At 34.3% G+C, this 26727-nt stretch overlaps 1 protein-coding gene across 2 annotated transcripts in view; it reads left to right on the forward strand.

Annotated features, from left to right (window-relative positions):
* The window catches only part of STK31 (serine/threonine kinase 31), an 83111-nt gene that overhangs the window by 10129 nt on the left and 46255 nt on the right, over positions 1 to 26727 (forward strand). For both annotated transcript variants that reach the window (XM_045564345.1, XM_045564346.1), the window contains exons 5-10: positions 2502 to 2576; positions 4381 to 4539; positions 10011 to 10369; positions 11337 to 11511; positions 23129 to 23244; positions 24653 to 24812. In XM_045564345.1, the coding sequence (XP_045420301.1) occupies positions 2502 to 2576; positions 4381 to 4539; positions 10011 to 10369; positions 11337 to 11511; positions 23129 to 23244; positions 24653 to 24812 (1044 nt within the window). The remainder of the gene's footprint in view (positions 1 to 2501; positions 2577 to 4380; positions 4540 to 10010; positions 10370 to 11336; positions 11512 to 23128; positions 23245 to 24652; positions 24813 to 26727) is intronic.

Genomic DNA, 26727 nt, shown 5'->3' on the forward strand with positions numbered 1-26727 from the left:
ACATACCTTTATTGGTTTCGTTTTAAAATAATTAAAATCCAAATAAAAATGTAGAAGAAAAATTTAGAAGCGAGGAAGGAATGTAGCTTGGAGCTAAGTGTCAAATGGGTAAGGTAATGCAATTTGTAAAGTTTTTAGGTATTTTAGCCTCCCTATAGTCTATGACTATGTTTAATATTGTTATACATCGATTGAGACAGAATGTTTTCCTCTGTTGAATATGAAATAAATTACTTACATTATCAAAAATTTAAACTAGCACCAATAATAGGCATCTGATTATAAATTATTAATCAGCCACCTCTGGTTATTCATAAATGGATTATACTTTGTAAATTTTCGTTAGTGGTCCAAGTGGTTCTGCCTCTCTCACCATGTAAGCTGGTCATAGGCTATGGATAGTGGAGTTGTGAGAGAAGATTGGGTCCAGGCACAATGGGAGTGAATGTATAGTTCTGACTATGTTCTAAAGACAAATACTTCTATTTGGGACAGACCTGTATGCTATGGTGGTAGTTGTGATTATTCACAATAACAGGGCCAAGAACTTCAGATGCCTCAGCTTGGTTGGGTCCCAGCTCTATTCCTGGATACAAGCATCCCCAACCCTGCCTCAGCTGGGTGGCAATAAACCATTGCATTTCTGTCCCTTACCTCATACCAAATTGTTAATCATATTGGTATATTATTACAAAGCCTTAATTAAAGATAATATGATCTTTTGCAGAGTTTGAAATTGTAATAGAACTGTTGTTTATCAGCTGTTTTTGTTATTCTAATCCTGTTTTCTTACTAATAAAAAAGATGGTTGGGAGAGGGTCCATGCCATTAGTGCTCTCTTCTCCTTTCCTCTCCAGTTGTTGAATGTTAGCTGAGGGAACTAGAGTTAAGTACTAATTGAACATACCTATCCTTTGTAGCATCTGCTTTGTTAGATATTCATTTGTGTGTCTGAATTTATTTGTGCTTTGTTATGTTGGTGAATTGAGGGTTTTTAGGTTTCACATTGTGTATTATTTTGCTTTAAAATAAAACTGTAAATTTATTTTCCTAGTTCAGTGATACATTTTAAATTAGTTTTATACTCCATTACCTAATGCAGTGTTTCTCAAACTTTTTACATTATTTCCTTTTAGGAAGCATTTTTAGCCTTGTTTTTTTCCTAGTGGGCTTTCTCCCCTCAAGATATTTTAATACCACAGATATTCTATATATCTATCTATGTTGTCAAGTAGAGTTTAACTTTGGAGAGCTACAACCATTGTAATATGTAAGATTCTTTCCTCCCCACAAGAACCACTTTTCATCTCCTTAGGAATGATATTGCCCAAACTGAGAATGTGTGATTTAAAGTGGTTATCAACCTGGAGTGATTTTGTATCCCCCACTATTGCTACCCCCTGGAGACATTTGGTAATTTTCGGAGACATTTTTGGTTGTTACAAATATAAGTGATGCTACTGGCATTTAGTGGGTAGATGCCAGGGGAGATGCTGGTAAACATCCTATAATGCACAGGACACAGGACAGCCTCCCCCTCTGCCCCAAACAAAGACTCATCCAGTCCCAAATGTCAGTAGTGCTGAGGCTGAGAAAATGATTGAAAGTATATAAATTTTTCTCTTTGCTCTTTTATTAAACATCATTAAACTAAAATATAAACTTAAAATAAATGAGACTTAAGTATTAAGGATGTTATCCAATTTAATTTTATCCACTTAAAAACCAATGACCCTTATATATAAAAAAAAGTATAAAATCAGGCTGGGTGTGGTGGCTCACACCTGTAATCCCAGCATTTTGGGAGGCTGAAGTGGGAGCGAGGATCGCTTGGAGGCCAAGAATTTATGACCAGCCTGGGCAACATAGTGAGACTCCTTCTCTACAAAAAATGAAAAAAAAAATAAAATCTAATTGGGCATGGTGGCACTTGCCTGTAGTCCTAGCTGCCTGGGAGGCTGAGGCAGGGGATCACTTGAAGCCCAAGAGTTCATAGCAGGAGCTATGACCATGCCACTGCACTCCAGCCTGGGTGACAGAGTGAGATCCTGTCTTTTAAAAAAAAGTATAACCCCATGGTTGAGAATTAGACTTAAGTGGCATGTACTTGGCATGTTTATGTTTAAAAACGATTGTACCAGTTATGTCTTCAGTATGATTTTAAGTCTTTGTTGTTTGTGACTTCTTTTTTTCAAGTTTTGTTTTTTATACCCTCTCATCCCTTTTTGTTGGATAAGTGGAACAGCATAATGGACTTTGAAGTCAGAAATTTGAATCTTGGTTCTGCTGCTTACTAGTTTATGACTTTGGGTACATAATGGCATAAACAGAGTACTCACCTGATAGGGTTGTTGTGAAAATTAACTAAGTTATTAATATATATAAAGTACTTATTGACACATAGTAAGTGCTTAATAAATGCTAACCTTTATTCTCATCTACTTCACATGCTTTGCTTCATTAAAATGCCAAATAATTTTGCTTTCTTTTTCTCTTTGTAGATTTATGGTGGATTATTTTCTGAAGATAAGTGTTGGTACAGATGCAAAGTACTGAAAATCATCAGTGATGAAAAGGCAGGAAATAAGTGTTCAGTTTTTTTGCTTTAAGGAATATTTATTTTGGTTCCAAAGTTTGATGCTTATTTAGCTCTTCATTGCTTATTCATAGTCGTAATAATATGTGGTTCATTGAACTTGTAAATTGATTAAACATACTTTTTCCTCCTAATGAGCACAAAAGAAATTAATTGCTTAAAAACAGATGAGATTTGGGAATATTTCTCTGAATTTAAATTTTAATATGATCACTGAGATTGTCCAAAAATAGATTATATGATTTGTAGATTATTTTTGGTGACTAGTTGGTTCTTTATATCTTAGTTCTTAAGAATTATGCCTGGTTCTTGCTCATGAGTAACTTTTACAAGTTCATTCTGTTATGATTGATGAGTAGGAAAACTCACTTGATTGATCCTGAAGTTAGGTGTATCTGATACTTAGTTGATGTGAGTATTGTTAATAATAAAGATTGGCTTGCTATTTTCTCATGCCTGGGTTAGATGTGATAAATTTTCTTTGTATTAAGCCATTTTATTTTTTTACATTGTGAATATTTTACATGGGAAGATTTTTTTAAGGAGATTTGGGGAAATGGGATTCTGAATAGCTGTTTGATGGCAATTGTGCACTGCAGGCTATATAAAAGCATCTCTATACAGTTGCCTTTAGTGTTTTTTCTGTGTCTGCTTTCTGGATTTAAAATATGTGACATGTGTTTTGTAAAATGTTTTTGGTATAATGTGAGGGATGAAACAATTTGTTTAATGCTCTGAATATCTTTTTGTTTTTAAAACTCATTATTTATTACCATCATAGGTAATGGTTTTATCTTAGTGGGCTAGACCTTACTAATAGGCCTTTTCCCCATGATTTGACAACTGGAAATGATATTTTGCATTTGCTTTTCGGTTGGCTTTAACTTTTTAAATTAAAGGACAAGATGAGGCCAGGCGCGGTGGCTCACGCCTGTAATCCTAGCCCTCTGGGAGGCCGAGGCGGGTGGATCGCTCGAGGTCAGGAGTTTGAGACCAGCCTGAGCGAGACCCCGTCTCTACTAAAAATAGAAATAAATTATCTGGCCAACTAAAAATATATATAGAAAAAATTAGCCGGACATGGTGGCGCATGCCTGTAGTCTCAGCTACTTGGGAGGCTGAGGCAGTAGGATCACTTAAGCCCAGGAGTTTGAGGTTGCTGTGAGCTAGGCTGACGCCATGGCACTCACTCTAGCCAGGGCAACAAAGTGAGACTCTGTCTCAAAAAAAAAAAAAAAAAAAAAAAAAAAGGACAAGATGATATTTGACCTTGTAATGAACTATTTTTCTTTTTTAATCTTTTAAACAGATACAGAGCTGGAGGTAAGGGTGAATTTGATTAGTTTCTAAGGTTTAGCTGGAATGGATTTAATTTTATCAAAGCTAGTTTGATAACTTTGCCTTTCTTTTCAGATTTTATTGTTTCTAACTTGAATTTAAGAATGTTGAATGAGTTTAACATTAGGAGAGATAGGAGAGGGCCATAATCCTCACAGGTTCATATATATTTAAAATACCAATTGTTTAAAAAACCAAAATGAGAAAAGGTACTGTTAGAATTTCGCTAGTACCAAATATAGAGATCACTATAATTTCATGGACTATGGATTTTCTTTATTTTGAGGATATTACTAGAGATTGGATTCTGAAGGCATTTTGCCAACTTGAGGTAAAATGCTATCTTGATAAACAGATAATTAACAGAAAGATAATTAACAGAAATATCTTCTTTGGAGATATTTAACCTAGGTTCAGTGTAGGTATTTATCTCTTATTTTTTCCAGTGTCTGGTGAGGTACATTGACTATGGAAATACTGAAATTCTAAATCGATCTGATATAGTTGAAATTCCTTTGGAGCTGCAATTTTCTAGTGTTGCCAAGAAGTATAGACTTTGGGGACTACAAATTCCTTCTGGTCAAGAAGTTACCCAGTTTGATCAGGCAAGTCAGATTTTAAATATTTTTGTTAATGAAAGTATAACTATATGTTTGAAACAAAATATAAATATAGTTATGTCTCACTAACCTTGTTTAACATAAAAGTCTGTACAAATTTGTCCTATTTTTTTTTTTTTTGAGACAGAGTCTCACTCTGTTGCCCAGGCTAGAGTGTTGTGGCGTCAAGCTCACAGCAACCTCAAACTCCTGGGCTTAAGCAATCCTTCTGCCTCAGCCTCCCGAGTAGCTGGGACTACAGACATGCGCCACTATGCCCGGCTAATTTTTTTCTATATATATTTTTAGCTGTCCAGATCACTTCTTTCTATTTTTGGTAGAGATGGGGTCTCGCTCTTGCTCAGGCTGGTCTCGAACTCCTGAGCTCAAACGATCCTCCCACCTCGGCCTGCCAGAGTGCTAGAATTACAGGCGTGAGCCACCCGTGCCTGGCCGTCTGTACAAATTTGTGAAAAATATGAATTATAAAATAATTCAGAAGCAATTATATAATATTTTAGTACTCATCATTGCTAGGTAAACATTCTTGAGCAGATAAGAGTGATATGTATATATATATATATAGAATAAATGTAAATAGTTTTTTATGATATAAAAGATTAAGAGGGACAGTCTTATATGATGGAGAAAATAATGAATATAGTTATTCTCTTATTCTTTGTTTTCAAGAATTTATTAAATAAAAGTGATCGTTAATCTAGCCTTGACCATAAATATCACACATTTGAAATTGGGGTCATTTAATCAGATTTTATCGTTTTGACAGAGGCTTATACTGTGATGCATCATACAGTGATGTTCTGCTAATCTGGATTCTAGTTTATATTCACTTCCATTGAATATTGAATTAGTAAGCTAATTCTGGAAGACATCTGATAATTTCAAAAGTAGTCTTATAGAAGTCGTACCTCTTTTTAAATCTTCTGTGCAATGATGGTTCTTTTGGTGAGTGGAAGTGCTGGTGAGGGATATTACATTGCAAAGTAGTCAGGTTTGTAATTGTTTTATTTTAGCAGCTCAGGTGGCTTATGTGAAAAATGGTTTAATCAGTATTATAAGAAATAGTAATTAAAATTTGGAACAATTTTAATAAAACCTAAATTACAATTTAGGTGTTGAGTATGCAGTTTATTTAGCATTTGAGTAAATGCATGAATAGTAGGGATTCAGAAACATCATATTTGCCTCTTTATTGATTGTTTTTAGAATCTTGTAGGTGTGTTGGTGCAGTTTTGACTGCACTATAGTTACTTATAAAAAACATTTCTGTGTATAAAACCCAGACTTTCATAAAGTGTTAATATTAATGTAAAATTTAAGTTTTTGGTTTAAAATCTAAAGTTTATTACTTCTTTAACATAAATGCTTTGACCAAGGTAGAGGCTTGTTTTGAATTTCCTGCACGCCTAGAACGCTAAAATCTTAAATTTACAGACCTTTGAATTTGTCTGCTCTCACCTTATTTTACATGTAAGCAGATTGTGGTCTAGAATGATTAAATGACTTATTTATAGTCATAAAGCTAATTAGGGAAAAACTAGGGCTAGAGCTCAAGTCCATGCTATCTTCATAGTAGGATGATACACAGATTTATGTTGATTGAAACAGGAATCAAGGGGAAAAAAGTTATAGTTCTAGAACTGAAGGAAAAAACTTCAGTTAAGAATGTTTTTGTATGGTTCATAGATTCTTATAGGTGTACTATATATAAGCATTTGTATTTGGATGCTTAATTCAGTAAAAAGATCATTGATTAGAGGTTAGCTAATTGTCAAACTGAATGTTTTCTAGAAAAAAAATAGTAATTCTTAAATATTTCTGCTTAGAAAGCCACATTTAGTTGTTAATTTTCAGCTCAAGGCTTAAATGTAATCTCCTATGTGAAGTCTTTGCTAATACCCACCATCCACTCCCCTGCAGCTGTTTTGGTCACTCAGTATATAAAGCATGTAGAGTTGTAATTTTTTTCTTCCCCACAGGCTAATGAGTTTGGTAGAGACAAGACTGTTTTGGTTGGAACAATTATTCATTTTTCTGTGCCTAGTCTTTCTGTCTGTTAGATGTTAGATGAGCATCCAGTTTATTTAGCATTTGAGTAAATGGATTAATAGTAGGCATTCAGTAAAAACAAAAACAAACAAAAATCCCACACACTTCCAGAAGATGTCCTGGGCACTGAAATTCCTTCAGCACATTTTTTAACCAACAGTTTCACACCCATGTTACACACAGTTGGAATTGATAGAATGGTGGTTACAAATTGCTGAAGATCAAATGAAGATTAAATTACTGTTCTTATATGCCTTTATTTAAAAGTTATATGTAGAATAGGAGAATGAAAACGAGAGATTGGAATTTGAGTTTAACAATTTAAAGGCCTTTTAGCTTATTTTCGAATATATACAGTCAAGATTATTTAGAATAAATTAGAAAGCAAGGGATGCTTTCTTGTTTCAGAATAAAGTTTACCAGTTTGGAAAACACAATGAAATATATCTTAGGAAAGTAACATAAATCTTTTTAAAATGATTGATAGCTCTCTTCTACATCAATGACCAGATTTATTTGAAAGGTTAAGTTTATGCCTTTTAAATACCTAAATAATGTTTTAAAAGTACATGTATGGGCCGGGCGCGGTGGCTCACGCCTGTAATCCTAGCACTCTGGGAGGCCGAGGCGGGCGGATCGTTTGAGCTCAGGAGTTCAAGACCAGCCTGAGCAAGAGCGAGACCCCGTCTCTACTAAAAATAGAAAGAAATTATCTGGCCAACTAAAAATATATATATACATAAAAAAAAAATTAGCCGGGCATGGTGGCGCATGCCTGTAGTCCCAGCTACTCAGGAGGCTGAGGCAGGAGGATCGCTTAAGCCCAGGAGTGTGAGGTTGCTGTGAGCTAGGCTGACGCCACGGCACTCACTCTAGCCCAGCCAACAGAGCGAGACTCTGTCTCAAAAAAAAAAAAAAAAAAAAAAAAGTACATGTATGTATCTATCTCCAGTTCACAAGATTTAGCAGAAAATATAACACATTTCTCATGATAAAAAGTAAATGTTTATAGGACAGCACAGCGAAAAAAAAAAAGAAAAAAAAAGTAAATGTTTGACATTTATAAAAGAATATATAGCATATATGTTTATGGCAAAGTATAGTATTAAAACATCCATGTATCATCTCTACCTGTTATTCTTTTTGTTAGTTTCATCTGAGGAGAACACAGATTTTGTTTCAAGTTCAAGGTTCTATCTTTGTGATTAGATATAGTTCAGGGAGAATCTGACTGTATAACTTTATATTGATTGTGATTGGTGACTATAACTAAAAGAAATTTGACTTCAGAGAGAAGTCTAAAAATCGGATTTCTGCATTAAAAAATTCTAAGCAAGGAGTACTGGACCTTTAGACCATTCCGCTTTAATTAATTGGAACTTTTGTAGAAAGTAGATTATTTCCATTTGCATTCATATGTTGCCTGAAGACAAAGTTACTTTTTTTTTTTTTTTACAGTTTCTTCAAATATTAATAATTCCTCATATTCTAGCAGTAGTTTTCAAACATTACCTGAGAGTGGAAGTTGTTCTTGAATTTTAGATAGATTTTCAACAATGAGGGTTGAAACCAAGGATTTTTGTAAGAAAGAGGTTAACCAGAAAACCATATCTGATTGATTAAAATCTTAATGTGATATATTTCAATGAATTACATTTTGAGTTTGTTGGCTTTGCCTGCCTGATCCCATTTGATTGGTAATGAATTCTGGACCATATTTGCTGTTTATATTGGTATTCTTCATGAATTCAAGCCTCTTGATACAGTGTGTGTATTTCTAAATTTTATGCTTTGAAAAATTTACAAAACCTGTATTTGTTAACCTAAAAAACTTTCCTATTTTGCCTTGTGGATCAAAAAAATTATTTTTTCTTTTTTTTTTGGTAGTGATAGTTGGTGATCCTTGAGCATATATAGTTTGAATTTCCTTCTCTGCCTGTTGAGATGCATTCTTCTAGGCCCAGGGGTTCTTACTGTGGTATTAAATTGTATCACAATGAAATAACTTCTTTGTAATTGTATGTTATGCATTTAAAAACATTCTGAGAGGAGTCTAAAGATTTCTGTTTTTCTTTCTTTCTTTTTTGAGTCCAGAGATTTTACCAGACTGATAAAGGAGCCCATGGCACAAAATAGATTAAGAGCTCTTACATAGGTCTTACTTCTACCCTCTATAATGCTGTATAGCTAAAAAAGATACAGAAAATAGTCCCTGCTAATATTATTTAGTTTCTTGAACTTTGACTTTTTTTTTCTTTTTAAATGTGGCTACCTTGTATTTTCTGGTTTTTAGTTTGGTCTTTACACACTTGTTTCTCTGATTATTATTGGTATGATTTCCTATTTGGTTTGCTTTATTTGTGTGAACTATATTGTTTTTTGTATTTATCTAGTGGGAATATAACTAAGAATAAAGCTTTTCCCTCTAACAGAGATATAATTCATCAGATTATGTCTTATTTCAAGGAAGATGTGAACCAGTAAATCTGAGCAGTACTCACCCATTTTATGTTTTAAGTTTATGCATTATATATTCTGAAAAATGAGTAATTTACTTTGTAGTGTACATAAGCTGAAAATCAGGAGAAGAACCCAGAGAAATTTGGGAAGAGTAATTAGGTCATATCAAAATAATTTTAAGAATTACAGTTTTCTGGAGGAGTAGACAAGTTCTTATTAAGTCTCAAGATATCATCTAATCCCAAATGTATTTTGGGTGTATCTGTGTTCAGTTCTATGGATGGGTAATCAACAATTAAAAGTTAGCAAGCACCTAATTTCTCATATGGCTTCTTATACCAGTTGTACAGGTATGGCCCCCTTGAAAATCTGTTTAAGAGAATTTTGAATATAGGAATTTTTAACATCTCACATTTCATAATTTCAATTTGTTGATTTTTTAAAAAGTTACATTTTGTGCTTTGAGTTTCTATTTTTTTGCTCCTGTTTTCTGTCTTTAAAACCAGAGTACCTGACTTTGCCTTAAAACTATTTTTTAAAATTTTCTTGAAATTGGGTACCTTTTCTAGATTACAGATTCATTTTTATGGGCTATTGCTCCCCAGGACACCATTACATTTAGTTGGGGCCAAAATAGTCAACACAATCTGCTGGGTTTAAAAAAAATTAAGATATTTAATTAGTATATGTTTAAAAATTTATGAATATGGCTGTCTATACAAATATTAGCTGTACTTCTGAAAGGGAAGATGTTAGGAAGTATGTAATCAGAATACAGTCATACATATGCAGAAGTTTATTTGCATATAGCCAACAACCAGGTAAGACCACATATATATAGAATGAAGAAATAATGATGCTTGGAAAAGAATCAAAGTAGAAACAAAGTAAGTGGGGAGAAACATGTTGATATAGCTGATTTATGTCTTTTTTCATATCTTTCATAGGGCAGAACCTTTTTGGGGAGCTTGATTTTTGAAAAGGAAATAAAAATGAGAATTAAAGCAACCTATCAAGATGGAACAGTTATTGCTCAGGCTGAGTATGGCAGTGTGGATATAGGGGAAGAGGTGGCTAAGAAAGGATTTGCAGAAAAATGCAAACTCACTTCCACCACTAACATCTGTGAGGAAAAAAAATCGGATCCTGGTCAGTTTGCTCTCAGGAACCTCAAAAGCCCCATTCCTTTGTGGGGACATAGATCAAATCAGTCAACCTTCAGCAGACCGAAGGGGCGCTTAAGTGGGAGGCTGGCTCTTGACTTGAAGAATGAAAATGATGCGGGAAGTCATGTGACATTTCCAAAGTAAGAATGTGGTGGGATTTTTAGTTTTAACTAATTTCTAATTCATGGTAGATGCCCTTGTCATAGTGGAATTAGAAGTTAAGGCTTATGCTGTTGGAATCCCTAACTATGTCAGTGATTTTGAGGATGATACTGATTATTTGTTTTTCTCAAACATGTATTCATCTCTGCTTTAGCAGAATATTTTCATTAAAAGCCATTTTGAAAGAGAAATTATTCCTGAATTGTTTAGTTTACATACCAGCTTTTCATGCCAACTCTTATGAATACATTTGTCAAAAATAAAAATCTGTCTCTAAATCTGAATTATTCAGGCAGAGCCAAAATTTCAAATGAGATTTCAAGCTTTTTTTGCTGGCTTTAAGAAAATTTTAGTAAGTTTCAAGGAATTGCCTTTTCTTTTTTAACAAAAGAGAGCCTCTTTTCTTCTTCCTATGAAAACTTGTGATGAAATCTGATTATTCCAAAAGAAATTTACTTTCTGGATCATTTTAAATTATCAACTTAAAGCAGAAAGCCATGTTTGATATTTATATATGCTAAAACATTATTCTGTATTATGATCCAAGCCTTGGTGATACTATGTCTTGAAGGTTGTAGCTGTTTGGGGGAATCTCATCAATGCCTTAGGGACTCAACTGTCAAATGGGAAGGAGGGTCATGGGGAGGAGGAATTGGAAGAAACTGATAAAGAAATGCTTTTTACTTTGTTCTCTAGAGTTGATAGTGTTTTGAGGAAGTTGGAATATATTTTCTTTGAGAGTTGGAGACATTGTTTTTGAAGTATTTAGTTATAAAATCTCATTAGCAATAAGTTATTTTTAAATGTTGTACTAGGTAAAGGTTTTAGTTTCCAAAATTGACTTTAAGATATGGTATAGAAAGCCCAAGATAATTTAGTTTTGATTTGTGATCTCTGTCAGCCTTACGGTTTGTTTTTTAAACTGAGTGAATTTGTTTTTAATAGGGAAAGTTTGGCTGTTGGTGACTTTAATTTAGGGTCTAATGTCAGCCTGGCAAAAATTAAACAGGACCAGAAACTGATTGAAGAAAATGAAAAGCTTAAAACAGAGAAGGATGCTCTTTTTGAAAGTCATAAGGCATTAGAATTGAAAGTAGAACAGACTCTCCGGGAGCTGCAGGTATGTTCAATGGCTTAAGGTAAAGAATATCCAACTGGGAAATCTGTATACTCATATGCTCTTATTTATTTAATTTTCTCCCTCCCCCCCGCACCAATTTTCTCCTTCTTTGTTTATACCTGTATTTGTTTATAGATGCAGTTTGTTCTTAAACTCTGAACCAGTCATCTTTGGATTTCATTGGATATGTTGGAAAGTTTAATAATTTCTCATTTACATTTCCCTTTGTGTTCTTAAAAAATTTAAGTATGGAAATTTTCAAACATTCCAAAAAGAGAAAGACTTGAATAATTACTTCTCATGTGCCTGTCACCCAGTTTTTATAATTAATAAACACGTGGCCAATGTTTTTTTAAATTTATACTTCCTGTGTTATTGTAAAACAAATCTCATATGTATTTGGGAAAGAAGGAAAAAATCCATAATCATAATACTATTTACACTTAAACAATAATTCCTTAATATTTAATATCCAGGCAGTGTTCAAATTTCCCATATTATACCGTAAACGCCCTTTTACAGTTGGTTTCCTCTAATCAGATCCAAGTTAGGCCCATATGTTGCATTTTGGTTGATATATCTCTTAAATTGCTTTTATCTGTATCCTTGTGTTGCTTAAGAGGCTTCTTTATCTCCATATATGTTTGCTTTTATGGTAGTTAAGTCTCCAAATTTGCTCAGATTCAGGTTCAAATTTTTTTTTTCCCCAAGAATACTATGTGGTTTTCAAAGGTGTATTTTTTTCTGACACCAAATGTGTTATTCCAACACCAATTTTCTGACACTGACTAGGTGTCCAATAATTCAATTCAGTTCTGACACTAACTACATGTGTTAGTGCAGACCCTACAAGTTAAGGACTCAGTTCCACAAGACTACTCGAACTTCTAGCACCAGCTACAAATGGGGTCCCTAGATTACTTGCACTTCTGCCCACCCACTATAAATTTGGATGATCTTCCCTAAGGTTAAATAATTCATTAGAACCACTCACAGAACTCAGGAAAGTGCTACACTTAACAGTTTTATTATAAAGGATATAACTCAGGAACAGCCAAATAAATCAAAGATATGCATAGGGCAGGGCATTGGGGCAGGAGGTACAGAGCTTTCATGTCCTTTCCTGGTGTGTCACCCTCTCAGCACATGGATGTGTTTGCCAACCTGGAAGCTCCCCCAAATCTCATTCCGAGTTTTAAAAGTTGAGGCTTCATTATAAAGGCACAATTCATTAAATCATTGGCTGTTGGTAATTAAACTCACTCTCCAGCTCCTCTTCTCTTTCTGAAGGTGGGGGATGGTAGAGCTGAAAGTGTTTTTTTTTTTAAATTTCAGTAGATTTTTTTGTCATATGGATGAATTGTATGGTGGCAAAGTCTGGGCTTTTATTTTATCTGTCACCCAAATAGTACACATTGTACCCAATAGATAATTTTTCATTCCTCACCCTCTTCCCATCTTTTCCCTTCTGAGTCTCCACTGCCCATTGTCCCTCTGTATGACTATGCATACCCATAGCTTAGCTCCCACTTAAAGTGAGGACATACGGTATTTTATTTTCCATTCCTGAGCTACTTCCCTTAGGATAATGGCCTCCAGCATCATCCAAGTTGCTGCGAAAGACATTATTTCATTTTTTTTATGGCTGAGTAGTATTCCATGGTGTGGAATACTTTTTCTTTATCCACTTACTGGTTTATGGGCACTTGGATTGATTCCATATCTTTGCAATTTGTGAATTGTTCTGCAATAAACATGTAAGTACAGGGGTCTTTTTTGATATAATGATTTCTTTTCCTTTGGGTATGTCCCCAGTAGTGAGGTTGTTGGATTGAATGATAGATATACTTTTAGTTCTTTGAGAAATTTCCATACTGTCATCCACAGAGGTTATGCTAATCACATTCCGACCAACAGTGTGTAATCATTCCCTTTTCATGGTATCCACACCAACATCTATTGTTTATTGACTTTTTAATAATGGCCATTCTGTGGTAAGGTAGTATCTTATTGTGGTTTTAATTTGCATTTCCCTGATGATTAGTGATGTTGAGCATTTTAATGTATGTTTTTTTGCCATTTGTGTCTCTTCTTTTGAAAACTGTTCATGTCTTTTGCTCATTTTTTAATGTTTTTTTTCCTTGCTGATTTGTTTGAGGTCCTTGTAGACTCTGAATAATAGTCCTTTGTTGGATGTATAGTTTGCAAATATTTCTTCCCATTCTGTAGGTTGTTTATTTACTCTCTTGGTTATTTCTTCTGCTGTGCAGAAAATTTTTAGTTTAATTAAGTCCCACATTTATTTTTGTTACTGTTGCATTTGCTTTTGGGGTCTTAGTCATAAATTATTTGCCTGGGACAATATCAAGATTAGTTTTTCCTATGTTTTCTTCTAGAATTTTCATGATTTCAGGTCTTACTTTAATCTATCTTGAGTTAATGTTTATATGTTGTGAGAGATAGGGATCCAGTTTCATTCTTCTGCATGTGGTTATCCAGTTTTCCCAGCACCATTTATTCAATAAGGTATCCTTTTGCCAGTGTATGTTTTTGTCTGCTTTTTCAAAGATTAGTTAGTTGTAGGTATATGGTTTTATTTCTGGGTTCTCTGTTCTGTTCCATCAATCTGTGTGTCTACTTTTATACCAGTGCCACACTGTTTTGCTTATTATAGCCTTGTAGTATAGTTTGAAGTTGGGTAATGTGATGCCTCCAGTTTTATGCTTTTTGCTTAGGGTTGCTTTGGTTGTTCAGGGATTTTTTTGGTTCCACGTGAAATTTAGGATTGGTTTTTCTAATTCTGTGGAAAATGATGTTAACATTTTGATAGTAATTGCATTGAATCGATAGATTACTTTGGGAAGTATGGTCATTTTAACAATATTGATTCTTTCAATCCATGAGCATGGGATGTTTTTCTATTTGTTTATGTCATCCACAATTTCTTTCATTAGTGTTTCATAGTTCTCCTTGTAGAGATCTTTCACCTCCTTGGTTAAGTATATTCCTAGGTATTTTATTTTATTTTTTGCAGCTATTGTAAATGGGATTGAATTTTTGATTTGATAGAGCAGCTAATCTAAAGGGCAAGGCATGATGGCTCATACATGTAATCCTAGCACTTTGGGAGGCCAAGGTGGGAGGATCACTTGAGGCCAGGAGTTTAAGATTCAGCTTGGTTGTTACTGGTGTATAGAAATGCTACTGACTTATGTACATTGATTTTGTAACCTGAGACTTCACTGAATTCACTTTTCAAAACTGTGAGGAGTTTTTAGGGTTTTCTGGGTATAAGATCATATCATTGGCGAACAGAGATAGTCTGACTTCCTCTTTTCCAATTTGGATGCCCTTTTTTTCTTTTTCTTGCCTGATTGCTGTGGTTAGGACTTCTAGTACTATGTTAAATAGAAGTAAAAATGGGCATCCTTGTCTTGTTCTAGTTCTCAGGGGGAATGCTTTCAACTTTTCCCCATTTGGTATGATGTTGGCTATGGGTTTGTCATATATGGCTTTTATTATTTTGAGGTATGTTCCTTCTATGGGTAGTGCTTAAAGTTCTAACCCTCTACTCATATGGTTGATTTTTCTGGTGACCAGCCTCTATCCTGAAGCTATCTAGTCCCCCCTACCATAATCATTTCATTAGCATACAAAAAGCACTCCTGTCACTCAGGGAATTCCAAAGGTTTTAGGAACTCTGTGTCAAGAACAGGGACAAAGAACAAATATTTATTTTTTATTGTACTATAAATACTTTATAGATGGTGCAGTATATTCATCACTTCATTAGGTCAGAAGACAAATTTTAATACTGGTTGTCTCTCTCTTTGTGATGTGAAGACTGATCAGCAGGTATTATTAGTCATGGAAGCATGACTCTTATAAACTTAGGATAAATTTACTTTTTAGCATCCTCCAACAATGACCAGAGTGTTATTTTTTTCTCTTTAAGTATCATTATGAACTAGTGAATTTTATTATTTTTTAGATACAAGTCTCACTATGTTGCCCAGGCTGGAGTGCTGTGGCTGTTCACAGATGTGATCATAGTGTACTATAGCCTCAAATTCCTAGGCTCAAGTGATTCTCCCACCTCAGTCTCCTGAGTAGCTGAGACTATAGGCGCGCTACCATGTCTGGTTTTAATGAATTTTAAGCATATTTGATGTGTTTTAATCCACTGGAGCCGTTTTTCTTTTTGATGCACAGATTATCCCCTTTGAAGTTTCTTTATTTTAAATTTTTAAATTTTAAAATGTTTTATAGAGTTGCTATGTTGCCCATGCTGGTCTTGAACTCCTGGCCTCAAGTGATCCTCCCACCTTGGCCTCCTAAAGTGCTAGGATTGCATGTGTGAGCCATCATGTCCAGCTTTGAAGTCTCTTTAAATTAGCTGCTCTATCCTTTTGACATGATCCCAATAGTCTGGTAGCTTCTTTGCTTTCTAGTATAAGATGTTCCATGCTCATCTGCATTTTCTACTAAGGTCCTAGAAAATGGTCATTTCTCTAAGTGCTGTGGTTCTCTTTAGTGGCAAAGAGGTATTTAGAGATTAGACTCTGGGTGCTAAGGATGTACATACCTGTTGATTTAGGCTTTGCTTCTAGGTTATAGAATTTCTAGTGGATAGAGTTAGGAAATACAGATTTATTTTTCTAATAGTGCTTTACTGAAATACAATTTACAAATAGTAAAAATGCACAGATATCATGTAGCGTTTGATAAGTTTTGACAAATGTATATACTTATATAACATGAATCACCCTCATCAAGATAGGGCTAACATACAGGATCAGATTGTCCAATAAGATTTGCATGAGTCAGAGATTTTACACAGTATCAGGCTTTACCAGTAATTTCAAGGATACAGGTAACCAAGAGGATCAGATTAAATAGAAGTCTGGACATCAAAGGTGGGCCCTAAGTCCTGTCTTCCCATCTCAGACATGCACTTCTGGCTCAGAATAATAGATGATGTGTCTTACGAGATTTGTAGAGTTTTACATGTGCCAGTTATGAAACATCTCCATTTTATACCTCAGAGGGTTGTGTAACTTACGCTATACTCACCAGAGAGCTCTGCTGCATAACTCCGTAAATCTTGGGCTTTATCCCCTATGACTAATCTTTTAGTCAGGGACATCCTACTAAGGACATTTCAGAGACAAAGTCTCTTGCTCTCAGAAAATAGTCCTATTTTGAGGTCTAGTTGATAAGGAGATCAGACTAGTTACCTAATTTTTATTCTTTTCCCTGGGGGGCATTCCTCTCTTCCCTACCAAGAAGAGAGTAAGTGGATTACACGTTGCCTGCTTTGCCTCCTGAAGATATAAAACATTTCCTTCAATCCTAGAAAGTTCTTTCGTGTCTCTTTCTAGCCTACTCCCCCTTCCTTCCACTCAGGGCAACCAATATTTTGATTTATATCACCATAGTTTAGCTTCCCTGGTCCTGTACGTCTTATAAATGGAATTATAACAGTACATATTTATTTGTGTCTAGCTTTATTCACTTAACACATATGTATGAGACCTATCTATGTTGTGTGTATCAGTATATGATCCTATTTATTACTGAGTCATATTGCATTGTATCACAATTTGTTTATTCATTCTCTTGATGGGCATTTTGTTATTTCCAGTTTTTGGCCATTGTTAATATTTTTATGAATATTTTTATACAAGTCTTTTTGTGGACCTATGAATTCACATATCTTAGATTATAGGTATGGAACTTCTGGGTCAAAGAGGAGATATATGTTTAGCTTTATTAGAAACTTCTAAATAATTTTCCCAAGTGGTTGTGTCATTTACATTTCCCACTAGAAATGTATGGGAGTTTTAGTTGCCCATATTCTCTGCAACATTGATATTATCATTCTTTTCAATTTTAGTTTATATGGTTTTTACTGCTACTCAGCAATACACTGATATACATAACATAGATAGATGTTATATACATGTGTTATGTGAATGAAGCCAGACACAAATGAATATGTATCGTATAATTCCATTTATATTTCAGTATATTTCAGTGTAGTTTTAAGTTGTATTTCCCTGATGACAATTGATGTTGAAAATTTTTTCCTATGTTCATTGGTTGTTGAGCTATTTTCTTTAATCAACTACCTGTTTAAATCTTTTCCTTATATTTTAAAATTGGGGTTTTAGACTTTTTTGTACTGATTTATAGGAGTTCTTTATATAGTCTAGATATGAGTCCTTTGTCAGATATATATGTTATGAATATTTTCTACCAGTGTGTAGCCAGATTTTTTACATTCTTAATGATTTCTTTTGATGTATAGAAGATTTTTATTTTGATAAAATCCGATTTATGAGTTTTTTATGGCTACTGCCTTTTGTATCCTGATTGAGAAGTCTTTGTCTACTCCCAGGGTGAAGGTATTATCCTATGTTTTCTCTCCTAATCTTTACAGTTTTTAGGTATATGACCTATCTGAAATTAATTTCTATATATAATATGAAGTCGGGGTTAAGGTTATTTTTCTCCATGTAGATCTAGTTCTCCTTTTCCCACTGAATTGTTTTATGTAGACCCTCTATTCTGTTCCATCCATCTATTTTGTTTATCCTTATGCCAGTACAACACTCTTAATTACTGTAGTTTTGTAATAACCTTAAAATTATGTGATGCGATTGCTTTAACTTTGTTCTTCTTTTTCAAGATTTTTTGACTATTTTAGCCCCTTTGCTTTTTCAGGTGAATTTTAGGATTAGCTTGTTTGTATTTACAGAATAACTTCTGAGATTGTGATTGAAGTTGTATTAAATCTGAAGATCAATTTAGGGAGAATTGATATCTTAATTCTGTTGAGGCTTCCAGTTCACAACATGGTATGTCTCCATGTATTTAGGTCTTCTTTGATCTCTTTTATTAGTGTTTTGCAGTTTTTAACATATAGATCTTGTACATGTTTTATTAGATTTCTACCTAAATATCTTATTTATTGGAAACTATAGTGAATGTTACTTTAACAAAATTTTGGTTTCCAGTAGGCCATTGCTGATATATAGAAATAAAGTTGATATTTTGTGTAGATCTTGTATTTCATGATCTTGCTAAATTCATTTATTAGTTGAAGAGTTTCTCTGTAAATTTCTTGGGATTTTTCTATGAAGAAAATCATGTTACTGTTAATAGGAACAGTTTCGTTTTCTCTTTTCCAATCTGTATGCCTTTTATTTCTTTTGTGTTATTACACTGACTAGGACTTTTATTACAATTAGTTTTTAAGATATTGTCTGGTGATTGTCTCATCTGTGTTTTAAAAAAGTGTGTTATCTGCTGTTGTTGGGTGGCATGTTCTGTAAGTGTTAATTATCTTATATTGATTGATGGGATTGTTTCATTTTCTTATGTCCTTGCTGACTTTTTGTCTAGGGGTTTTATCAGTTACTTAGAGAGGGCTTTTGAAGTGTCCAATTACAAATTGTGGATTTGTCTATTTCTCCTTTTAGTTCTGTCAGTTTAAAAAAATTTTAACTTTGGTAAAATACACATACCATACAATTTACCATCTTAACCATTCTTAAATGTACAGGTCAGTAGTATTAAGTATATTCACCTTGCCATGCAATCCATCTCTAGAACTCTTTTTATCTTGCAAACTAAAACTCTGTGCTCATTAAATAGCAGCTTCTGCCACCCTTGACAACCACCATTTACTTTTTCTCTCTGTGAATTTGACTACTCTAGGTACCTAATATAACTGCAATCATACAGTATTTGTTATTTTGTGTCTGGAATATTTCACTTAGAATAATGTCCTCAGAGTTCATCCATGTTGTAGCATGTGTCAGAATTTCCTTCCTTTTTTAAGGCCAAGTAATATTCTATTGTCTGTATAACTACATTTTGTTTTTTAGTTTATCTGTTGATGGACACTTGGATTGTTTCCACCTTTTTGCTATTGTGAATAATGCTACTGTGAATATGGATATACAGATACCTCTTTTGAGACCCTGCTTTCAATTCTTTTGGGTATATACCATGAAGTGGAATTGCTGGATCATATGATAATTCTATTTTTAATTTTTTGAGGAACCACTATACTGTTTTCCATAGCAGCTGCACTATTTTACATTCCCACTAACAATGCACAAGTGTCCAATTTCTTCACATCCTCCTTGCCAATACCTGTTTTTTAAAAAATATATTAGCCCTCCTAATGGGTGTGTGGTATATCTCATTGTGATTTTGATTTGCATTTTCTTAATGATTAGTGATGTTGAACATCTTTTCCTGTGCTTATTGGCCATTTGTATATTTTTGGAGAAATATCTACTCAAGTCCTTTGCCCACATTTAAATTGGATTATTTTTTGTTGTTGAGTTTTAGGAGTTCTTTATATATTCTGGATCAGTTCTATCTGTTTTTGCTTGATACATTTTACAGCTTGATGCATACACATTTAACTAATTATGTTTTCTTGGTGAATTGACCATCTATTATTATACAATGTCTATATAATTATATGTTTAGATTTAGGTATACCGTTTTATTATTTGTGTTGTTTTTCTCTGTGCTTTTTGTTCCTTTTTCCTTTCTTGCTTTCTTTTGTTATTTGAACATTATTTTAATATTTGTTTTAATTTATTATGTTTCTGACTGTATCTTTTGTTATATTTTTCAGTGATTGTTTAAAGACTACAATATCCATGAAAGTGTTTTTAACAATATGAACACATGTTGAACTTTATTTATTTATTTTTTATTTATTTTTATTTTTTTGAGACAGAGTCTCGCTGTGTTGCCTGGGCTAGAGTGAGTGCCGTGGCATCAGCCTAGCTCACAGCAACCTCAAACCCCTGGGCTTAAGCGATCCTACTGCCTCAACCTCCCCAGTAGCTGGGACTACAGGCATGCGCCACCATGTCCAGCTAATTTTTTTCTATATATATATTTTAGTTGGCCAGATAATTTCTTTCTGTTTTTAGTAGAGACGGGGTCTCGCTCTTGCTCAGGCTGGTCTCGAACTCCTGACCTCGAGCAATCCACCCGCCTCGGCCTCCCAGAGGGCTAGGATTACAGGCGTGAGCCACCGTGCCCGGCCCATGTTGAACTTTAGCTAATGCTTTTTCTGAATTTATTGAGATGGTCATATATTTTCTGTATTTTATTAAATCTGATTAATTATATTGATTGATTTACAAATTTTAAACCACCCATATATTTCTGGAATATTAGAATTATCTTGGCCTTATACAGTGAGTTGCATAGTGTTTCTTCTCTCTCTGTCCTCCGAAAGATTTTAGGATTGACATCATTCCTTCTCTAAATGTTTATTAGAATCAGTGAAGCCATGTGGGCCTGGAGTTTTCCTTGTGGGAAGGTTTTTAACTATAAATTCAATTTCTCTAAGATAATGCTTTATTTATTTCTTTTTGAGTAAACTTTGGTAATCTTTGTCTTCAAAGAGTTTGTCCGTTTTATGTAATTTGTCAAATCAATTGGCATGAAATTGTTTACAATAGTATCCCCTTGCTATTCATTTAATGTCTCTGGTCTCTGTGATGATGTCCCTATTTTCATAACTGATATTGATCATTTGTGTTTTTGTTATTTTTTCCTTAATTTTGGCAGTGTTTTATCAAATTTATTAATGTTTTCAAAGAAGTAATTTTTGGCTTTGATTTTTTTTCTTATTCTCTGTCTCTTTCCTATTTTATTGATTTCTTTATGATTTCTTTCTTTCTATTTTTAAGTTTTATTTGTTCCTGAAGCTTCTTTAGTTGGAAGTGCATATCATTTAAAAAGCTTTTTTGGAAGTGTAACACATGTTTAATTTTTTTTGTGTGCCTTATGTTTTTTAAAGACTTTTTTTTTTGGAGCAGTCTTTGGTTCACAGAATTTTTTTTTTTTTTTTTTTTGAGACAGTCTCTCTCTGTTACCTGAGCTAGAATGCTATAGCATCAGCCTAGCTCACAGCAACCTCAGACTCCTGAGCTCAAGCGATCCTCCTGCCTCAGCCTCCCAAGTTGCTGGGACTACAGGCAGGTGCCACCATAACCGGCTAATTTTTTCTATATATATTTTTTAGTTGTCCAGCTAATTTCCTTTTATTTTTAGTCGAGACGGGGTCTCGCTCTTGCTCAGGCTGGTCTCAAACTCCTGACCTAGAGTGCTCCACCCGCCTCGGCCTCCCAGAGTGTTAGGATTACAGGCGTGAGCCACTGCGCCGGGCCTGCCTCATTTTTTATAAGGTTCTGTTATTATTGATATACACATTTAGAATTGTATTGTCTTGATGAATTGATCCATTTATCTTTATGAAATATCTCTCTTTATTGCTTGGAATACTCCTGAAGTTCATGTTTCCTAACTTAATATGGCCATATTTTCATGGTGTATCTTTTTATCCTTTAACTTTTATCTGTCTCTTTATATCTAGTGTTTCTTATAAGCAGCATAGAGTCGAGTGTAGACTGTTTCATCCAGATTGGTAATCTCACTTCTTTTCATTGGAAGGTTGAGCTCATTTTCATTTAATATAATTATTGATGTGCTTATGTTTAAGTCTACTATCTTTTCTGTTTGTTTTATTTGTTGTTTTAAACACAATACTCATTATTTATCATCTGATTCCTAGTTTTTTATAGAAGTAGGTTAATAAACTCACAAGACATTTGAGAAACAATTTGCGTTAATACTTCTTTTAGATTTAAATGATTATTGTCTTCAATATGTTATAGTTCTCATTCACATGTAATTCATTAGAAATGCCTATTAAGATTTGCTTTTATGGAGTCTTAGCAAAGTATTAAACATAGTTTTCAAAGATTCAAAAACTTTTTGTTTTCTATTTCTTAGATTTACATATTTTTTGAGCAATTGTTACAAGTACAGTGGGTATAACAGTTTTAGGAAGAAATATAACTGATTCTTCATGATCATCATACTCAGCAAATGGGAGCAGAAGGCAATGAGCATACCTGAGCATAGCCTACGATTAATAGGCATTCAGTATATCTGGGTCCTCTCATTTTATTTTACTAAAGCATTGGAGAGAATGTGAGGACTGGAGAGTATGTTGTTTAAATGTTAAGTAAAAGTTGTGTGTTTAACTATGTAATAATTGGTTGTAGTATAATTAAAATTGCCAGGTCTTTATCTGTATTACTGATCCGTATGTTATTTTGAATAATCATGTAGACATATATTTGATATATCACTTAGAATCAGAGAATTTAATCTACCTTTGGTAAGGAAATTTTTTTTGACTCCTTTATAATGCAGAATGACATAAGACTTCATCAGAAAAGACATTGTCATTGATACTCATTTGGAATCTTTGGTTTTTATGGGGATCTTTTCTTTGTTTTTTTAAAATCTAAGTTTTCAGTGGTACAAAATGTAAAATTTTCTTTCTGTTTCACTTTTTAATATAACAGTCTCTAATCTGTATGAAGGCAGAGAACTGGAACAGATTATATTTTTCAGATACCACCTAGTAGGGAAATCAGTGTTTGTTATCCTATGGCCTAACATTTTTTAACTTTAAAACATTTTTAAAATTATACCTAAAAATCATTTAAATTATAACAGAAGTACAGCTTCCTATTTGGGTCTTACTAGGATGTGTTTGTTTCAGCAAGAGAAAGCGGCTGCTATGGATTTGACCAAACATTTAGAAAGCACTCTGAAGGTTGGTGTGGGTACAAGAATGAAAAATCTGGCAGCTAAGGTGGAAATATTGAAAGAAGTCAGGTAGGTAAAAGTATATTTTTGAGAAGGACATTTTAAAATAATTGCTAATTGGTGCTTTTTAAATATTGAATGCCCACCATTTTTTCTTTGAAATTTAATCTTTGTATTTTTATGGCTTTAAAGGGAGAAAATAAAGACAGTTATTTCTGAGTGAATTTTATAGTGGTTTTATCAGTTTTCTCTTGTCACTACTTGGAGCTATAGTGTCCTGTGGTCATCTCTGAGAGTGAAATTAAAAAACCAACACAACTTCTAAGTGGTAGTTTGATGGGGAACTACCATGTCCAACTTGGGGTTATTTTCATGAGTACAGCGGGTCCTTGAGTAATACTGTTTCATTCAATGTCATTTTGTGTAAATATCAATTCCTGGCTGGGGCCACTATTTTTGGAGTTAGTCTGTGTGGGTTTTCTTGGAGTACTGCAGTTTCCTTCCATGTCCCAAAGATGTGCATGTTAAGTGAATTGGTGTGTTTAAATTGTCCCAGTATAAGTGAGCGTGGTTAAGTGTGTGAGTGAGCCCTGTCATGGAATGGTGTGCTGTCCAGGGTGGGCTGTCTTTGTGCCCTGAGCTGCCAAGGTAGGCTTCGGCCATCTGCAACCCTGAACTGGAATAATTGGGTTGGAAAATGAAGTGCATGAATGAGTACAAATTGTTATAAAAATTTATAAAGTATACAGTAATCATACAAATGCACAATAAACAATGCAGTATGAAAGCAGTCAGCGGCCCACCATATTTGTTACTGTTTTTGAACTGTGTGGTCGTAGGAGGTGCTTCTTAAAATTTTTGCTTCTATCACATTTATTCCTTGATTTAATCCACCACCACTGTGACTGTTGTCCCTCACTGATTCGCCAAAATTTGAGTAAATAATTATTTTGTTTTTATTAATCTTTTTTAAATGTGTGTATAGCACACATGTATTTCAGTGTTTAATGTTGGAAGTGTTTTGGGTCTTTATTTAGAAGTTGGTAATGTTTTTGTGACCAGAAATATGCCATAGGAACTTAACTCTTGTTTATATCAATTAGCCGATGGTAAAATTGGTTTTATTGTGAGTCTTTCATTTAAAGACATGTTTACAAATCTAATTATAGACCAAAAATTGAAGGTCCATTTGATGTCATTTTAAACTTTTCAGACTTTTGAAGTTGTCTTTTTAGAGACTTAAAAAAATTTTTTTCCACAAATATTTTCCCCCTCCACAAATATTTTTTTGTCATAAAGTTAGCCTATCCACAAACATGTTTTTTAATTAATGATTTTATATAAAGTTTTAAAAGTAAATCTTTATAGCCACTACTGTAAGTAGTAACTTTTAGATCATTACTATTTAAGTATAATTTTTTCTCACACCAGCTTTCTAATTTATTGACCTTTCCCTTTTTGCTGTTTTTTAAAATAGGCGTGCGAGCATCAATGTTCATTTTGGAAATGACCTTTCAGATGCTATACAAGTGTTGGATGAAGAGTGCTTTACTACCCCAGCTTCTTTGAATGAATTAGAGATAATTTGGGCAGAGTACAATCAGGCTCAGGAGAAGATTCAAACTTGTCAAAATGTGGTGAGTTGAGAATTTTTTTTTTTTTTTTTGGTGTTCCAATTATTTATTTATTTATTATTTTTTTTAATTTCAGCTCATCATGGGGGTACATAAGTTCAGGTCATATACATTGCCCATGTCCCGCCCATCCCCCCGAGTCAGAGTCCCAAGCGCGTCCATTCTCATTCTCCATACAGTGCGCCTGGCACTCATCATGTGGTCATACCTCCTTCCCCTCCCTCCCCCACCTCCCCGAGTCTGCACCTTCAAGCATGACCATTCCCCAGAGGGTGTGCAACGCACTCATCATGTAGGCATACATTTTCTCTATTACGGTTTTTATCTGTTGAACATAAGGAAATACTATCTTTGGAGAAAGCAGAGGAACTGCAGATGTTATAATGATACTTTATTTGCATAAAATCTTTAACTTTTACAGTATCTTAATATTAATAATTGGATTCCTTTATTACCTTATAAGAACAATGTGATAGATAATTGGTGATTGTGGGTAGAGAGTTAAAAAAGTCTTTTCCCTTTTCACATGTGAATTTGACCTTTCGTTAACTCCCTCTCTTTATTCCCTTGGTAATCTGATAAAATATTTCAGCTCTGTTACTAGGCAGCATTATTTATGGTAAATATAATTCTTGATTAGCCAATTGCATCTGTACTGGAGGAATTTGTACTACAGATAATTGATGGGGACTCTTAAAACTGGGCATGCCCATTGAGGGACCCTGGAAGTATGGAGTTATAAGAAGTACTGGGTTTTGGGGGCTGGGCGCGGTGGCTCACACCTCTAATCCTAGGACTCTGGGAGGCCGAGGCGAGAGGATAGATCGAGTTCAGGAGTTCGAGACCAGCCTGAGCAAGAGCGAGACCCCGTCTCTACTAAAAATAGAAAGAAATTAGCTGGACAACTAAAATGTATACAAAAAATTAGCTGGGCATGGTGGTACATGCCTGTAGTCCCAGCTACTTGGGAGGCTGAGGCAGAAGGATCACTTGAGCCCAGGAATTTGAGGTTGCTGTGAGCTAGGCTGATGCCACGGCACCCTAGCCTGGGCAACAGAGTGAGACTGTCTCAAAAAAAAAAAAAAAAAAAGAGGTACTGGCTTTTGAGGAGTGTTTAATATTAAGCTTGTAAACCAGGATGGTTACTAAGCTTGCTAATGTGGGCCTTGTCTTCTGGTCTGAGTGGTGTGTTTTATGTGGCAGGATTGGGCTCTGCCTCACTACTAAATGTAGTCTTAGCCACCTATTGTTAAGAGGTAGTTGTTTGTGTGTGCTGGGGAGGGGTATCAAAATGAAATACTTTGTATGAGTTCTTTATTAGTTAAGGTACAAGTATGTTTATTTCCTGTTGCAGTTTTCTTTAGTTTATTATTTTAAGCTGAACAGAACTCCTTGTTTTCCTTTAAAGAAACACCCACAACCATTTTAGCTTTCCGTAGGGCCTATGAGTTCTATACTTGTGTGTTTGGACTTGTCCCATCATAAGTATTGGTCGTTTCTGCCTCTGTGGATTATACCCTGAAAATCTTACTCCCTGTTCATACCTAGGTTGATCAGTTGGCAACCTAACTGGCTCTGAATGAGAAATGTGAGAAGGATAACTAGGCCTTTGGAAATGCCAGGAATGTTTAGTTAGGAGAAAGGATTAGATTTTGGTTATTTTACATATTAGATCCTAACTGGTTGCTTCTGATTATGAAAGAAAAAAAAGTGACAGCAGAATTAATAATCTTTTATTTATTTTTAAAATTTAACTTTAATTTATTTTTGAGACAGGGTCTTACTCCAATTGTCCAGGCTAGAGTGCAGTGGCGTCATCACAGCTTACGCAGCCTCACACTCCTGGGCTCAAGCAATCCTCCTGCCTCAGTCTCCTGAGTAGGTGGGCCTACAGGCACCTGACACCATGTCTGGCTGA

Source organism: Lemur catta, chromosome 11 (genome assembly GCF_020740605.2).
Source record: "Lemur catta isolate mLemCat1 chromosome 11, mLemCat1.pri, whole genome shotgun sequence".
Classification (NCBI taxonomy): Eukaryota; Metazoa; Chordata; class Mammalia; order Primates; family Lemuridae; genus Lemur; species Lemur catta.